Consider the following 19,229-nt stretch of genomic DNA (forward strand, 5'->3'; position numbering starts at 1 on the left):
ACAAATTCGTTCGTAACACTCCTGATGGTCCGCGCTGGCCGGGAGGGGGGTAGCGATGCCCCGCGCGCTCTACTTCATACCCGCGCAGTCCTTCCATATGCCCCGTGCGAACGTCTTTACACCCGCGCATTTCTTCCCCCGCCCCTCCGTCGCCCGCATATCATGGAATTGTCATCAACGAACTTGCGAAGCTATACACACACGTCATTTATTACTTCTGGTAAAACTTCCCTTGCTCATCGCTTGACGGTTGCCAATTTTGACCATCACTCTACTAGACAATGACATAGTTTTAATCCCTACACTATCCTTAGGGAAGAAAAAGTGTTATGCGTCTCCTGTTCTAAAATTTCTAAATATTTTTATTTCAGAAAATGCCTCCATTAGTAGATCCAACGCCCAGTGGAGTGCTGTTTGAATCTGATACCCAAACTCCAGACTTGGGGTTAGAGAAAGATGTGTCAGTGCTAAAGAACGCGACGCCGAGGAAATACGAATATGTCTGGTTCAATATCTTCTGGTTTCTATTCCTCCACATTGGCTCTCTGTACGGCATCTACTTGGCTTTGACGTCAGCGAAATGGCAGACCAATGTGTTCGGTAAGAATTTTTGAAGGTTAAAAATAGTTATAATTTTTTTTTTTTATTGAGAAAGAATACAATATGGAACTTAAGCTAACTTATCCTAATAACTAACTATACAAATCATGCCCACGTGGAATGGTGGCAAGAATACTGGCTGCATTTCCGCGCTGGATAGCCAGGCTGATCGTTTGCGCAAAAAATGAGCCAGCCCTTCTGTCACCAGTCGAGGCAACTAGCCGCGGTGAAATTATTCGATGAAATTTTTTGCCACTGCGACTCCATGGCCCAAGGGTCTCCACGGCAAAAGGTACAAATATGTAACTCTCTGTCAGAGAGGCATACTTGAGCCACTTACCGGTTTCAGCTTTTTCTGCTGCGGCTCCCGGTCTTGATTCTAGTTATTAATTGATTTTGTTTCAAATTAATGATTTGACGGAATAAGAAGCTCTTCATCATCATTATTATCAACCCATATTCGGCTCACTGTTGAGCGCAAGTCTTCTCTCAGATTTAGAGGGTTAGACCAATATTCCACCATGCTGGCCCAATGCGGATTGGTAGACTTCACGCACTATACTCAGATATGCAGGTTAATGTTTTTCCTTCACAATTTGAGACACGTGATATTTAATTTCGTAAAATACACATAACTGAAACGTTGGAAGTACATGCCCCAGACCGGTTTCGAACCTGCGCCCTCCGGAATTGGAGGCAGAGGTCATATCCACTGGTCTATCACGGCTCTCACAAGAAGCTCATCTGATATTAAATCTCATACTATGCCCAAAGAACAACAATTTTTTTTCTTGTTCTTACGCATATGTGTTAGACATAATGTGTGTGTAATTTCATGTGAATTAGGCGACCATGTTCCTCAATAGCAAAGCTTCTTGGTAACTTTCCCGAATATAATTTTTTTTTTTATTCTTTACAAGTTGGACTACAATCTCACCTCATGGTTAGTGATGATGTAATCTAAGATGGAAGCGGGCTAACTTGTTAGGAGTAGGATGAAATTCACGCTCCTTTTCGGTTTCTAGACAAGTTTCTAAGACATCGTACCGGAACGCTAAATCGCTTGGCGGTACGTCTTTACCGGTAGGGTGGTTAACTAGCCACGGCCGAAGCCTCCTACCAGCCACAATGCCACAATCACGCTTGTAATTGTTGAGCAATGAGGTAGTCGATGTAGATGGAACGCGCTTATCTAAAATAAAGTCTTGTCTATTCATTTTTCTCTTTGGCATACGTGGGATGTGTTAACTTATAAGTCAAAGTCAAAATTCATTTATTTAAAATAGGCTTAGTTTACAAGCTCTTTCGAAACGTCAGGTAATAATATTAAACTTAAGATAATGGTGATAATAATCACTCGAAAACTTAAAATTAAAGTTACGAGAGTTCCAAACGCGCTTTGGTCCGAGAAGAGCCCACAACAAACTCAGCCAAGGTTTATTTTTTTTTATTTATCACCATTTTACAAACTTATTTAAAACTAAGCACACAGTCGTATAATACAGTTTAACACCAAGCTTAGTACTTTTACTTCTAATCACGCTAATATAATAAGGGCGAAAGTTTGTGTGTAAGTATGTTTGTTCCTCTTTTACGCTGCGACTACTGAAGCGATTTGGCTGAAATTTGGAATGGAAATAGATTTTACTCTGGATTAACACATAGGCTACTTTTCATCCCGTAAAAATCCATGGTTCCCGCGGAATTTGTGAAAAACTGAATTCCACGCGCAAGAAGTCGCGGGCGTCCACTAGTTTATAATAACCCAAGTATGTTTAAAGTAGTTTCTTTCCAGCGTTCGCTATCCATCTGATGTGCGCTATCGGCATCGGAGCCGGATCCCACAGACTGTGGACACATCGGAGTTATAAAGCAAGGACGCCTCTTCGTACAGTGCTGATGATATGGCAAACTATGGGCTTCCAGGTATTTAATGAACCCTAATGGGGATGACGACTAGGTTTGAATATATTGATTTTTATGATTTGCAAAATAAATGAGATTATAAAATTTCGAAATCTATTAAAAATCTTTTATCATAATTAGATGAAAATTTATACAGGTTTAGCTTCCTTACATTAAATGTGACATTTTTTAATAAAACAACTATATACATAAACGCACAAATAACAACCACCACCATTATTGCTCCACGACAACGCGAGACCTCACACAGCACGAGAAACCATTTTCACCCTTCAGGAACTGCAGTTAGAAACTATTCGTCATCCTCCGTATTCACCAGACCTTGCTCCAACGGACTACCATTTTGTTCGTGATTTGGACAATTATCTACGTGACAAGAAGTTTTCTTCCCAGGTGGCAGTACAAAATGCTTTCATGCAAGGGAGAGTGCAGTCTAGATCGTCGGAGATCTATCGCAAAGGCATTAATGACCTTCCCATTAGATGGCAGCAATGTATAGATAATAATGGCAACTATTTTGATTAAATAAATTTGTTAAAAATTAAAAAATACACAATTTAGACTTTCAGTACAAATCGGCAATTTCATACTTTAACCCCTAATATTAGTAGGAAGTAGGATTCTGCGACAGGGCCGAAACCTACTGATGGACGAAGTCGCGAGCGTCCGCTCCACCTGTGGTTCATAAAATGATTATTTGTACAGGACTGCATATTCGAGTGGGCCCGGGACCACAGAACGCACCACAAATACGCGGACACAGACGCTGACCCCCACAACGCCGAGCGAGGCTTGTTCTACTCCCACATGGGCTGGCTCTGCGTGAAGAAGCTACCAGAAGTCGTCGAGGGTGGAAAGCGAATCGATCTCACCGACCTGTACGAAGATCCAGTTGTGATGTTCCAGAAAAAGTAAGATATCCAGCTCCTTAAGGCCTGTGAACACCAGGTTTTTTAAGCGCGCCGTTGACGCGCGTTTTAGAAACGTGCGTCGACAGCACACTTTTACAGAGCAGTTTGTTATCATTTTTATCAATAGGTATAAACGCGTTAGCATCGCGTTTGTATCGACGTAGAAACGGTACGTCGCTATATCGATTCAAACGCGTGTTTGAATTAATACAGGTGTGCAAATGTCTGCAGGCTCCGTCTCTCGCGTGCGTATCGCGACCGTATCGCTACCAACGGGCGTGGGCGGCGCGTTTAAAAAACTTGGTGTGAACAGGTCCTTAATGTAATTTATGTTTAGGATGCTTTATTATTTTAATGGCTCACTACAGAGCCAGGCCTCCTTCAATTTCGAAATTCGAATTTAATTCTTAGAGTGAAGCCTCAGTAACTCAGTGGTAAGGGATCCGGATTTATCACCGAGAGGTGGTGGTTCGATCCCTTGACTGCTGGACAGAGACATAGAGACACACAGACTTTTCCGACAATTTGGAGGAGAGTTGTATTAAAAATATGGCAATATTCCTTTAAAAAAAACACGATGTCAGCAGATGATAGTTGTATGGAGCTATAATTATGAAAAATTGATGCACTTTATCAGACGGTAGCACTAGTCCGTACCTACCCATTTACAATATATTGTCAGATAATGATATTTCTTTTTCATAAAACGGCTTCAAATTACTGGCTCTTTTCTGTATAGAGTGTGCTATCGAATTTAATAGTAAAGTCACAACAATCTACAAAAAAACGAATTTTACAGCTGCTTAATCAAATTAACATTGTCGGATTATTCAAGAAAATGTATTTAGATCAGTAAGACTCCTGTAATTGATACGTTGGTAAATTGATCAATTTAGGCCAGCCATTTACTTCTACTATATTTTAATTAGTTTCACCACACTAACACAATTGTTCGGCGTTTAATATCGACATTTACTAAATAGGTCACAACCCACGCAGCTAGGATAAGCTGAAGCAAAATCTTATTTAAACAACGCTATACTAATAGTCTAGGAGCCGGAATAAAATTCGATTGTAACATCAAGCCTTATCCTTTACAAAACTTCTCGATTATAGTAGCTAATAGTGGTAGTAGGGACACAAAAGCACACGCAATTTGTAAAGTGATTTGTGAGATTTTACTATTTGCTTAATTAAAATTTATAAATCATATAAATATTAATCAAGCAAACACTAAAATATCAGCTGGTTAGTAACAATTTTTGATCCTTCCAACATGTATCGCTAACGAAGTCATCAAAATTGTTACTAACCAGTTTTGTTTTTTCTGTTGCTTAATTATACTCGTAAGTCATTTAATGCTACAAATATGTTAACCCGTACGTTCCAAAAGTTCTCTATTAGCTACCACAACCGATAAATTTTGTAAAGGAAAATGCATAAAGCGTTTTTTAGCGTTAGATGAAGCTACTCACAGAAAATAAACTAGATAATGATCACTTGTAAAAATATTCCCCGGATCCTGGACTATACATGCCTGAGGCTATTGAAACAAAAACAATATTGTATTTTTCACAGGCATTACATGAAGATGATGCCGGTACTGTGCTTCTTGTTACCAACGGTTATCCCCGTCTATTACTGGAATGAAACGTGGCTCAATGCATTCCTGATACCCACTATTCTGCGATACACGATTGGCATCAACGTTGTGTGGAGCGTTAACAGCTTTGCTCACGTCTTCGGATACAGACCCTATGACAAGTAAGACTTTAGAAATAAACGAGAAAACGAAACGGATCTAATACTCGTGTCAGCGATTTTAAAGTTATTTGACCTACATTTTCTGGATATAGAAGCAACGTTTTATTTATTTTTCACAAGTATTTCTGCGATTGGAAAATAATATGAAATGTGTCGAAGTTTGTCCAAATCAGTAATTACTAGTTTCCTTTGCAATAATTTAATTAAAGCCTCTATGGCTCCACTTTTAAGGGGTCGGAAACAGTGACCCAATAAAACCCTATGTTGGACCACAGAACATAACAAGGAATTTTCCATTTTTTACCTATAGTGAATACCCTACTTATAAAACTCCACAAATTATCGAGCATTTACACAAAAACTTTCACGTTTTCTTTATTTTTTATCTCTGTAAATTTTATAATTTCCACAGGTATTGTTAAACCATGAGATGAAGCAGGTTATACCTGTATCGTCTCATGGTTGGTAATAATGTTCTCAGGTCATTGAACCCCCGGGAGAACATCGCCGTGTGGATGATATGTGTGGAGGGCTTCCACAACTTCCACCACACGTTCCCGTGGGACTACCGCGCGACTGAGCACCCGCTGCTCAACATGCTTACTCCCACCATCATGTTCATTGATGCTATGGCTAAGGTAACACATATCATTACTTTTTTATTAACCCCCGACGAAAAAATAGGGTTGTTATAAGTTTGACTTGTCAGTCTGTCTGTGGCACCGAAGTTCCCGAACGAATGAAGCGATTTCAATTTAGTTTTTTCTAGTATTCAAGGTGACTTACGGGCGAGTGATCTTAGACAATATGTTTGATGAAAATCGGTTGAGCCGTTTAAAAGTTGTGGGGGGTGAAAGTGGGGAAGGACAACCGAATGTCTGCAAATGCTGCTACTCGAGTGCGGTCTCAAATCAAGGCGCACTGAAAGAGAATATTGATGACTTCATCGAGAGTGTAAATAATAATTTCATGATATTCGGGAGTTTTTCAAAATTTTTAATGTTATGTTATTCAACGACAAGTTAAATATGCCATCTCATCTGATGTTAAGAGACGATGCAGTCTAAAGGTGCTGATAGACTTGAGCATTCACTTGTAACAGAACATTGAGCATTCGCCATTTTTATATTTATCAAACTGAACAACGGGCCAAGCATAGAGCCAAATATTGCTACGAACATATTGATATTTCTAGCGAACGCTCTGTTCGATGTTTCCATTCTAAGCCAATCTGCTCGCTAGAACGCTCGATACAATGCTCGCTAAAATGTTCTCGTATTTTATTTTGTGATGTGACATTCGCACGAACGCTTATTACAAGTGAATGCTCAAGTCTGTCAGCACCTTGAGAAGCAGTTTACTTAGTAGAGATGGTAGAAGTTTAGTCTGACGTACGCGGCATCGTGTCAGAATGCTAAGAGCGGTTTCAGACTAGCGTCTTATACGCGCGTATGAGCTCGTTTTAGTACACGCTCAACTCTTACGAGCGTTGAGCGTTGAGCGTTGACGAGCGCGAGCCGCGACTTAGAGACACCTCCCAGAGATACTGACTCAACACCACCGGTTTGAGGGAACAAGCAGAAATATGTATGCCCTTATATGCGAGTCCGGTTTGTTGAAACCGCGTAATGTAGCGCGCGTGTAAGCGCGTATGTTGAAACGATCGTATACGCGCAAAAAATATACGCTAATCTGAAATCACTCTAAATCGCTTGGCGGCATGTCTTTGCCGGTAGGTAACTATAGCCACTTTTACTTAGTATTTTTAGTTATTCACAAAAAAAAATATGTGCAGTCAAAGTGACTAACACATGTTTTAAATTTTTAGTTTTTATCAATAGTTTTAGTTTTATTTCAGACGACGACGTTTTTCGATTCACAGACACTTACTCAATCATAGACCACAGTTGTGTGGTTCGAGGTAAATGTAATTAACACATACTTAACTGTGTTACAGATTGGACAAGCGTATGATCTGAAGATGGTCACTCCAGATATTATAAAGCAAAGGTCACAAAGGACGGGCGACGGAACACATCATCTCTGGGGTTGGGACGACCCGGAGTTTACTGAAAAATTGAAGGCACGTTACAGCACCATCGATCACCCCGAACTGAAGGATGCCTAGCCACTGTCGACCCTACGCTACGAGGTGATACCTCATTAGTGTGTAGCCTTGCGTTGTAGCAACGGATTGTATGACATACAATTTCAATGACGCACGACATCGCAGCGCAAGAGGACGACGCACGCACCCAGTCTCAACAATGCTTACAAAACCAATGTTTTTCATATAACACTGTCCTCGTCGCACTTCCGACAACGCAACGCATATCCGCTTCGTCTATCGTCTGTCAATCCGTTGAAACGTCGTCACAGGCGACAGGTTATGTAATGCAACGCACTAATGGGGCAGAAGTCTAAGTAGTTGTTTTGTGATTAAATGGGAGACTTCATTATGTATATTTTGTATCCTGCATGTGTAACTAGATATTCGTATAGTCTAAATTAAAGTGGTTTGTTAATTTTTTAACTAAGTATTTTGTAATAGTTCGTGATATGTAGGTGATGAAATATTCAATGTATGTAGTGCGCCTACACTACAGGGTGTCCCATAATTTAATGGGTCAAACGGAAGTGGACCGATCAGTTATTATCTAAAATTAATGTTACTAATGGCATATCCTGTACACAAATTTTGGCAATGTCTTTTATGTATTCTGTGGCAATATTCATATTCAATTTATAGTAAGTTTGTAGTAAGTATTTGAAGATTTTTGAGCGTTTAACAAATCTAACAAATATATTTTAGTCAGTTGGATTGCGTAACAATTAAAATTCAACCCATATTATTAAGTTTAGGTATACGTATAAGTATGACGAATAAGAAAATTATTAGTTATGAGTTTCTTTTATTTCTTATATTATGATTACTCACAAAAACATGGTTAATAATAATATATTGGCCCCAATATATTCATCCATTACACCGACGCATGAAGGTTGTATCTAATTGGGAACAACTAAAATGTTTTAGAAGGGTTTTATCTCTTTAAATGTAGCGGAATCCCGCAACTTCGTTTGCATTGTAGATTGTGTAATTCTGTATACACAAATCCTGCGGAAATTACGATTTTTTTTCGGGATTTAAAGTAGCCATAACAATACGCTCCAATTTATATTAATAGCATAGGTTTATAACACATAGATAGTGTGTACTCGCCGGATTCGTATACCGTTTTATGTGCCCCTAAATCGGGGCACTTATCATTATGCTACGATATGTATGCTTGCGTGCGTGAAGGCGAAGGTTAACTCAAGTTAGGAAGCTTAGCTCTTACGCTCACATAGTCACAGAAGTAACTTACGTTTGGAGCGAAAAATTGTTAGGTTTTGCGAGTCTATAGGTTTTATACCGAAATTCATCAAAGTCGGCTCAGTAATTTAGCCGATTCATTGAAATTGATATTATAATATTAAAGTAAGACTACAATAAACATATTTTTTATGGAACAGAATCGTTCAGAAAGAAGGTTTAAATCTTTTTCGATGTCGCAGCTGGCATCGTAATAAACGATAAGCGAAAATCAATACCATCCTCTTCCATTAGCGGACCATAATTAATGCAATGCAATCATGTACTCGTAGGTCAGTATTCAGTAGCACTTACGTAGGTACTTAGTTACTGGTACTTCGCCCTTCGTGTATGATATAAAGGAATATTAATTGAACTGCCTCATTGGTCACGTGGTTAATTGGTTCAGCTACAGACTATGAGATCCAGGTTTCGAATCCCGGGTCAGGGCAACCAAAAATACGTTATTGAGATTATTCTTACACGGAAAATCTAAATAGCAGCCTGGAGTTGGGAAGTTGGCGATCTTAGTACACCCTCGTGCCTTGGAGGGCACGTAAAGCCGTCGGTCCTGCGCCTGATCTCTCACCAATCGTTTCGGTCTGCCGTTCCATTGGACTATGAGAGTGAGGGAATAGAGAGTGCACCTGTGTATGCGCACACACTTGTGCACTATAATATCTCCTGCGTACATGGTTAATATCAACATGAGATTAGCGGCCGTGGCCGAAAAAAGAAACAATTCGGTCGGGGGCATTATTATTATATTAATTGAAACATTTAATTTAACATCGTCATTATCATGATAATCGCTGTTGTCATCTATAAGTTGATAGAGGTCCAGTGCTGGATGTAGGCCTCTTTTGAGAACTTTCAACTTCCACTATCTTAAGCCGCCTGCATCCTGCATCCATCCACCAAGATGGTAAGCGTAAATGTGGCATATGGTGGAACGCGCTTGCTTAGAAGATGCCTATTATCTTTCTTCTTTAAGATGCCCAGCCCAGGTTGTAAGAATTAGAAATCACTGACTGAAAGTTCTATACCCTAGCCATGCGTTTATGAAATGACATAGGGATGGAAACCTACTCGGTGTCTTGCAGTGCGATGGTAAAATGGTCACGGTGGGACGAGCAAATAGCTCCTGTGCGGAGAGTATCTCCGAAATATATTTCTTAAATACCGAGAGACTAGCAACCATCCGACGATGACCAAGGCTTTGAAGTTTTGTTAGAAGGGGTGTGTCTTCTCATATGAGTCTCCTGGCTTGGCAATCCACAGCATCCAAAGCAGCTTATTTCTGCCGCCAAATAGCAGTCCTGTGTTCCTGTCTGAAGGGCATGGCGGCTTAATACTTTTGGTAATGGGGTTGGATGGCACTTTGTGGAAACAGGACGGCTTTCACTAAAATTATATACAAAATCATGTTGCCTGAAAAATATGCAAAGGAATCGGATCAGTAGTTTTAGAAAAAAAGGACCTCCTCTCGGAAATTTGGACAGCCTAAAAAATTTTTCGTAGAAGGTCTTAATTTATTAAAGGACTTGATAAATTAGGACATTCTCCTTCATTCGTCTTTCTTAACATTATAGATAATTAGAACTTACAAATACAAATCATATTATTCGATAGGGGCCAGAACAATGAGCGAGTTTGTTGCGAGAGGCTTAACATACTCTCCGGAGGCTCGGAGGGATCTGTAATTCAGGAGGTAGATAAGTAATGAACCTACCTCATGTCTCATATCAAGTTGTTATTAATTCAATATACCTATTAGGTAATGTTACACATTATATATCTTATTATTATCATGAACGTATCAAGGAAGAAAGAAAGGAGAGAGTAGGCCCATTACGTTGGTCCAATGTATATAAATGGGCTTCTTCTACTTTAAGTCCTTTCACAGACACCTTACATGCATACTCGTACATCTATCTGCAGATTTCATCGCTTTTAGGGACCGATTCCTAGTTGTCTTTGTTCTGGAGTAGTAATCCGAATTTATTGGGAAGAAGAAAACTGTATAATACTGAAGTAGTCCTTTCATTACCTGTGACGACGCTAACATGTGACCAACGAGACAATCTCGTGAAGAGAAATAGACAAAATTCAACCAATGGCGACGCAATTAACACCGCTATCTGTTTCATTGCGTTACGAAAGAGATGGTACTCCGACTCCATTGGGCGAAATTTTGTATATTTCCCTTCACTTGCTAGCGCCTCTGAACCCAGGACTCGAACCGAAAACTCCATTTGATGATGATATGGTTTGAAAGGAAAACGGCTGCTTTTTAATTAAAAATATATTAAGACCTTTTCGGATACCTACCCTAGATACAAAGAAAAAATAATAAAATAAGTCGAGTTATATCACAAATTCTGCGTCCACAAATATTGTTAACTGAACTCGGTTCAGTAATATGTGGGCCTACCCCAGGAAGTAATCCTAGATACGCCAATGATTAAGTATAATAAAGACTTATGTATCAATAGCAAGAGAAGGTAAGCTACGTCGACACGAGCTGATTTTGCAGAAATTGCAAACAACGCGCTCTAGTGATCCGAACTGCAGTCCGGTCTGCGTCCGCCTACCCTCGCCTACACTAAAATAGTAACACGTACAAGATTGATGGCTATACGACCACCGTTCCTAACCGGGGTAATTATCCATGTGAGGCTTAAATTGCGGGGTAATAAACTGGTAATAGAACACAAAAAATAAACCAGTAAGATTGAACCTTTTACCGCATTTGCAATGTTATTTAATTACTTACATACTCAATATCTCTTCGTAAGGCATTGTTAAAAATTCTTCAACATCATCATAATATCAGCCGATGGGCGTCCACTGAACTGAACATAGACATTTGTAGGGACTTCCAAACATCACGATCCTGAGCCGCCTTTATCCAGCGAATCCCTGCGACTCACTTGATGTCATCAGCCACTGATGAGAAGTCGACCAATTCCTATTCCAGCTATTCCAGCACTTTGGGACCTTGAACTCTCTTATGTTTCTCTGAACTTCTCATTTCTGAATCAGATTTCTGATGTTAAAAAATATTGTATGTAAAATAAGGTGAGTAACATAAGTTTCCCCAGCTCCGCAAGCCATATTTCAAAAAGCTCGAGCTGTATCTACCTATATAATTAACAGAATTGTAAGGCCACTGGTCTGATCTTCAAAAACCTACCTACATTGAGTTCAGTTGTTAGTGTGATTTTACACACAAGTCGTTTATTATTTTAGTTACCTCGACTGGTGAAAACGGCTAGCTCATTTTTTGTACAAAGGATCAGCCTGGCTCAGGGCTGTCCAGCGCGAAAATGCAGCCAGTATTCTTGCCGCCATTCCACGTGGGCATGATTTCTATAGTTATTAGTATAAGTTAGTTTAAGTTCCTTATTGTATTCTTTCTCAATAAAAAGACACGAGCGAAACAGGCATAAACTAATAAAATATCAAGCCGCCATAAACTTTTAAACTTTCTATACCTATTTCAAATCGCTCAAAAGGAATTTATAAACGGATGCAAAAATAGCATCAAAGAAATCGGTCGCGGTGTACGTTAGGTATCGTCCTCGACCAGATTTATACCCAGTAAACATATGTGAAGGGAATGAATGGCAAATCTTCCGGTCGGGTTACTGGAGCGAACGGGGATTTTATTTAAAAGAGCTTCACATGGAGCGCTTTGATTTTTCCAGTTCGTTGGTTGTTCTTATTTCTTTGAGCTTCAGTTAGATTATTACTATATATTAGGTCCTAATACGAATTAAACCTATTATAGATACATATAAATATTCGGTAACTTAATATAAATGCGAAAGGTCATTCATCACGAAATCTCAAAAACCACTAGACGTACAAAGATGAAATTTGGCAGGGAGATAGTTTACAGTTCGTAGACGTCCGCTAAGAACGGATTTTCGATCGAATCATTTCGATCACGCAGAGATACTCCTAACTTAGCTCGTTCCATCGCCCGCTGTGTGACTCTGAGCCTTCTTATGAGGCCCATAGTTAGCGAGCAAGTCTCGGAACCATAGGTCATCACTGACAACACGCACTGTTTGAAGACTCAGTCATTGTACCCTGGCGGAAATAAAAGAAAATTTTTTTTTTTAACTATTTACGATTACACAGATCAACGAATTTTCTTTAATTCTTACGAAGTAATATTTCTCTCCCAAGAAATGCAACAGTAACATGGGTAACAATGGCGAATTGATGACGTTTTCAACGCAATAGTCGTTTTGATGTTTGCTGTCAAATGTTGTCATAGTTGCGCCACTTGATATAACTCAAAAACTTGGGTTTTAATTTTATTTATTTCTTTTCATTTAGTTACATTTATTCACTTATTTAGATTTTAACAAATACCCTGTTTTTTTTTGGGGGTACAAGAGTGGACCTGAAATGGACCATCCTTTCCCAAATCGATCCGAAAATCGATCTCCAGTTTTCCCATCCACTACATAGCTCGTAAAGCCTTCAACATCTGAAATACCACCTCTATACACCGTAGCGATTCCGCCAGAGTCTAACAATTTCAATTGAAATCGCCCGTCGACCGCCCGGTACACTACGCTGAAAATCTCTCTGAAGTTCATATACGAGTAGATACATATACTTGTAGCAATAGTATAATTTAATACCATAGCTGGACACCGTTAAACCGTAGCTGGTCACCGTACATTTCGGTAGAATTAACGCAAGTAATCGTTAATCCGTTAATATGTCTGTGTAAAATTGCATTTTTATATCATAGTGTGAGATCATTATTGGAAAAATGAGGATGAGCACTGGGGAAAAGTGCCATAATTTGTTTTTTTTGTTGATTTTATTTATAATTTTAACCTAAATATACTATTTTGTTGATTTCTTTGGAAAAATAAATAAATAACCTTTCAGAAGAAAAAGTGGCTAGGTATTCCAGTTTCTAATCTACGAGTATTTTTGTGGCAATTTTCATCAAAATTCGTTCTCTAGTTTTAGTAAAAAAACACCAACCAGCTACCTTTATAAATGGGTTTCCTCGTTTCGCGATTGCAACGAGGTCCAAAATGGCCGAAGAGTGAATCCGATTACAGCAATAGCGGTTTAAATTGCTCTCGGTCATGAAAAACGATTCTAGGACAACTCTTTACGGATTAAATCTTTTGTGCGGAATATGTATAATCAAGTTTCATTTATTAAATGTTTTTGAAAATAATCATAATGCCTTATCTCTAACCTTGTTGATAATCAATGAATTAGGTAGGTATATATTAGTATTTAATGAAAAATAGATTGTTTTGATTAGAACAAATAGAAGGTTCTGGTATTATCAACAAAAGTCAGCATTGTAGGTACCTATACTACAGCCCTACTCGATGTGTTTACCAACAAACAAATGAAAAATGACAAACAAATGATAATTCGTTAGCCATTTCACACCTATTAAAAATTTTGTCTATCTTGTTCTTATATTAATTAAAATAAATTCGATTAATGCTTAGAACAATTAGATACAGTTAATTTATTTCGAACTTTTTATAAACAAACAAACAATACATAATTTATAGTAAACTAGCGGACGCCCGCGACTTCGTCCGCGTGAAACTCGATGTAAATTTTCAACTACCAGTAGTTTAGTGGTTTCTGAGCCTATACATTACAAACAAACAAACAAACAAACAAACATACAAACAAAGTTTTCCTCTTTGTATTATTAGTATAGATAAGTTATAAAATGCCATGCGTTTTCTACGACTTCGCCCGCGTGAAAATCGATGTACATTTTTAACCCCTTCGCCCCTTCTACTTATATGTTTGTTTTATTTCTACTATATAAAAATAAGTCGGGTTTTCCTTCCTGACGCTATAACTCCAGAACGCACGGACCGATTTCCACGGTTTTGCATTCGTTGGAAAGGTCTCGGACTCCGTGACGTTTATAGCAAAGAAAATTAGGGGTAGGGTAGGGGTAGTTGAAAGTTTACATCGAGTTTCACGCGGATGAAGTCGCGGGCATCCGCTAGTACATAAATAATAAATAGTCCACTATTCATTTTACAAAAATATAACTCAAAACATGAATGGCTTAAGGCCGCGCGTTTTATGTGCTTGTGTATAATGCCCAGCCGTAGCCACGGTCAGAGGCCCTATCACAAACTCCCGGCCGAAGGCCAGTGTACAACTAAACGTTGTATGCGACTATTGTCACCAATTGGCCAGCGGGCGGTAAGGTATATGTGCACGGTCTTTTCTGATTAATTAATGGGGAACGGAAATATTGATCATATTTAAAATATTATGGCAAAATATATTTAAAAAAAAACAGGATGCCAAGTGCCACTTAGAGAGCGCGTATCACCTACTTTCTACACCTTATTATTGAATACGTATCTTTGCGTAACCCAATAAGTCACCCGCTACGCGACGCAGTAGATAAGTAGGTACATAATATGTGGATACAAACAGAAACACGGAACAGAAAACTGGATCAGAGTGAAGCAAGCGGCACGTAATTTCCGTCAAATGGGGTAGACGCCGCCGTGAACTAAACCCCGATACCACCTCAATTTGTTACATGTGACGAGGCAAATACACTAGATTGGTATTCATACCAACATTTGTCTAGACATTAAGTGTTATCTATTTTACATTTCTTGTCCTTTTAACCGACTACAAAACAGAAGGTTCTTGAGTTAACTCTATGTAAGTAAGAGCCGTGATAGCGCAGTGGACCTCTGCCTCCGATTCCGGAGGGTGTGGGTTCAAATTCAGCCCGGGGCATGTACCTCCAACTTTTCAGTTGTGTGCATTTTAAAAAATTAAAATCATATTGTATGAAATATAACTCTTTAAACTTTCTAAAATTTATGTGATTTATTTATTTTTACTAAGAATTTTTACTAAAATCATATTAAAATAATTGGATCGTTATAAATTTTAAACTCTTGATCAGCAACGTGGAGGAGCTGCCTGAAGATAGGCGTCTGGAAACTGCGTTGCACAGCGAAAGCGCAGGTGGCAACCGTAAGTAGTTCTGCTTCAGTATATCTAGTTTCAATACTGACTACCAAATTTTTAACATTTTTTATTAAATCTAGATCCGATCGCCCGAGTCTGAGGCCCACCACCACCACTAGAACAAGAACAAGCGTCCGTACCTTCGCCCGCAATGTAAGTCGCTTACGAAATTTTTTGACTTAAATATTAAATGCCTATTTAATACTGAGATGTATCTCCAAATATCATCAGAAATATTCGCGTATTATGTTAAAAAGGCGCTATAGTTTGGCAAGTTTGTTGATGACACTCCCATGATATGCGGGCGACGGAAGGGGAAGGACTGCGAGGGTATGAAATTGCCAAGCTATAGAAAAGGTAGCTAATTTTTATAGCTACATTTTTTCGATTTTGTAGTTGACGGTAGCTTAAAAGTAGCCAGACAAAGACCTTATAAGTAAAAAGTAAAGTCTTTGTAGCCTGGGGTCTAATTGTCTAACGGAGTTCATTGATCGTAAAGTTAATACGATCGGCTACGATCAACGTAGGGATGGCGATCTGAGATCGATTAATCGAATAATCGATATTTCGAGCCAAAAAAATCGATTTTTTAAATCGATATGTAGTACTGGATCGATTCATTGGATCGATACATCACCCTTTAAAATCGACATTCGATTTTTTCTGTTTTGGTATAAACCATACAATTAATACTTTACTGGCAAGAACAAAAAAACTCTATTTATCACCACGTTTATTCAATAGCCATGATGTATATGAGTATTGTAGGATCATCTGTTCCTTGTGAGCGCCTTTTTTCAATTGCCGGAAACATCGCAAGTGATGAACGGAACCGCTTGGATCCCAGTAGACTCGACAGACTTTTGTTTTTAAAAAGTTTAGATATTAAGCATTGGGAACTATAAGCTAAAGTACCTATTTGTTTTGTAAATAATAAATTTTGAAAATAATGTCTTGTTTTCTACCTGATCTGATACTTTGATATGGAAATAAAAATAATTGTTATTATCGAATTCCCTGATTTTACTGATTAAAAGATCGTTAATTATAACATTTGCCTTGTTTTTAATAAAATTGATTTATAAGTACATTGTAAAAGCGAATTTGAAAAAAGATCGATTTTTCGAAAATCGATCTTTTAGACCTCGATTTTTTTGTAGATCGATTCGTCAGGTCACGATTCGAATCGATCTAAAAATCGATCTTTTTCGGAAAGAATCGCCATCCCTAGATCAACGATCAATCGTAACTTTACATTGGTATTGTCTAATTTAGTTCATTATATGAAGACCGGATGGTGAACGATAAACTGAAATCATTCATGAAGATTGCGTATTGTTTATGCAAAACGATAGTGAAACTATCGTTAATAATATTATCAAATTTAAGTCAAACTCCATAATAATGCATATATTTTAACAAAATTTTATGTCTTTTGTTTAAAACATTAAAGAAGCATTAAATTTCACGAAAAATATCTACTATTGAAGAAAATAGCGTGAGAAAATGGTACATGCAACTCAAGTAACAAAACGCAATTAACGAATTTAACCAAGGGCTATTTGGACTATTTGGTAATCTCCCTGTTGTCTGTGTAGGCTAGTGTCAAAATAACGGGGTATCCTATTAGTCTGTGGTGAAACATAGCATATTAATAACCTGTGGATTAGAAATTTTATTTTTTAATTTATCAAAACAAAACAAAATTTTTATTTTTCAGGTTTTAAAGAGAATTTAGAAATTGATCAAAGTTTTACTAAATTATATTGATCTTAGGAGCAAAGTTTACTTCGTTTGTGTTATTGTTAATCAAAAATATAAAAGTAAACAAAAAAGAAAACTACCTCTATATAATTTTGTCGATGTCCATTTCTTAAGAAGTTTCTCATTAAAACAACCCTTAACTCAGGCAAGGCAGGGCTAAGGTGGTTAGCGTGGTGGTTAACTTACAGTTAGCCAACTGAAGAACAATCAACTATGCCCGATTAATAAGTGATCGCGCTGCTGTCTACTACATGTCCCTGCACTAGTTATAGCAGTAATTTCTTTGTTGGGAAGTATTTAGCACATCCGGGCTGCGCAAAAGGAGAGGGTGGGCATTTCCTCTGTCTCTTAGAAAAGTCCGCATGTTATTTTTATCCCAGTGTTAATCTCTAAGTCTCGTATGAATCGGCACTAATATACATAGGTTTACCTAAGTGTGTGATGAGTAACTTCACAAACAGACTTATTACTAAAGGTTTTGAACAGTTCTCTAGCTCTTTAGGGTGTTTTATTCCTTCACCAGCCAACAACAGTGTCATAATTACAATGGGTTTGCAGAGTTAGTATATCTAGGCATTTAGATATACCATTCAAAATCCTCTACTTAGAGCAAAATGTTACTGTTTTATTTTATTTTTTATTCTTTACAAGTTAAACTGAAAATCCACAACCCTTTCAGTTGCTACACATCACACCGGAATGCTAAATCGCTTGGCCGTATGTCTCAATTGGTCCAGCCGGGGATCAAACACAAGACCTTCGGAACATTAATTATCATTAACATCTGATAGTGGTATATTAACACCATAACTACCAATCCACATTGGAGCAGGTTTTTTTTTTATTCTTTACAAGTTAGCCCTTGACTACAATCTCACCTGATGGTAAGTGATGATGTAATCTAAGATGGTAACGGGCTAACTTGTTAGGAGTAGGAAGACAACCCACACCCCTTTTGGTTTCTACATGGCATCGTACCGGAATGCTAAATCGCTTAGTGGTAGGTCTTTGCCAGTAAGGTGGTAACTGGCCGAAGCCTCCCACCAGCCAGACCTAGACCAATTGAGAAAACTTCAATCGGCCCAGCCAGGGATCAAACCCAGGACACCACTGCACCAGGACATTTTTTTTTTTTAATTTCAGACTAAATTGATTATTATGAACAGACCATTATGATGAACCACTGATATTGACTCAGAGACATGAAGATGAGTGCTTTGACAACAAGACTGACTAGCTGAGCCAGCTTAAGAATTATGTGGTGTGTGTGTGTGTGTGTGTGTCTAATTCCAGGAGCTCTCTATGTCAGCCATCCATCTATATTCTTATTAATTTTTGTTAATTATAAAATAAATTTGATTATTTAGTGTGTAACTTCATTGTACCTATCCTGCTAGCTGTTAGAAAGATAGCATCTGTAATAATTTATTTACGGTAAAACATATTTATGAATAAACATGCTTTAACATTTAAGTATGGCCAATATGTTGTTAAGTACAGTGGGCAGGGCTGAATCCATGATCCCTCAGTGTCTAGTCTGGCCCCTTTATGGAGTAGCTAGTTGGGCTTTAGCAGATTTATATTCTAATTTGATAAAACTCGTTTTTCTGATTTAAGAAAATATACTAATCATCAAAACAGTGTCTGCAAGTACTGTACAGGCCTACTGTTTGGATGAGAAGTATATATTTGATTATTTTTAAGCTTTGTGGTTTCAGGGTTTAAAAAATGTCTAACTGAAAGTCTATGTTTACTGTATTTATTATTATTATAATAAATAAACTTAAAAAAATCTTTTTTTTATAAACTTCCAACCCCTATTTCACCCTCATTTTCATAATTCTTAGAATACTAGTAGTCAAGATACTGTAATAAAAAGATACAGTTTG

General features: G+C 38.0%; 1 protein-coding gene across 1 annotated transcript; it reads left to right on the plus strand.

Annotated features, from left to right (window-relative positions):
* The first annotated feature begins 374 nt into the window (after window positions 1–374).
* LOC112051826 (acyl-CoA Delta(11) desaturase-like) lies at window positions 375–8,081 on the plus strand. Its single transcript, XM_024090625.2, has 6 exons — window positions 375–600; window positions 2,396–2,526; window positions 3,232–3,437; window positions 5,016–5,201; window positions 5,683–5,839; window positions 7,159–8,081. Exons 1-6 carry the CDS (start codon window positions 375–377, stop codon window positions 7,327–7,329), a joined length of 1,077 nt encoding a protein of 358 aa, XP_023946393.1. The 3' UTR covers window positions 7,330–8,081.
* The last annotated feature ends 11,148 nt before the right edge of the window (window positions 8,082–19,229 follow it).

Source organism: Bicyclus anynana, chromosome 14 (assembly GCF_947172395.1).
Source record: "Bicyclus anynana chromosome 14, ilBicAnyn1.1, whole genome shotgun sequence".
In the NCBI taxonomy this organism is placed as follows: domain Eukaryota; kingdom Metazoa; phylum Arthropoda; class Insecta; order Lepidoptera; family Nymphalidae; genus Bicyclus; species Bicyclus anynana.

Coding starts and splice junctions, on each gene's coding strand:
- LOC112051826 (XM_024090625.2), top strand. CDS start 375: ATGCCTCCATTAGTAGATCCAACGCCCAGTGGAGTGCTGTTTGAATCT. Junction 3,438..5,015: donor GTTGTGATGTTCCAGAAAAA/GTAAGATATCCA, acceptor TATTTTTCACAG/GCATTACATGAAGATGATGC. Junction 5,840..7,158: donor TCATTGATGCTATGGCTAAG/GTAACACATATC, acceptor ACTGTGTTACAG/ATTGGACAAGCGTATGATCT.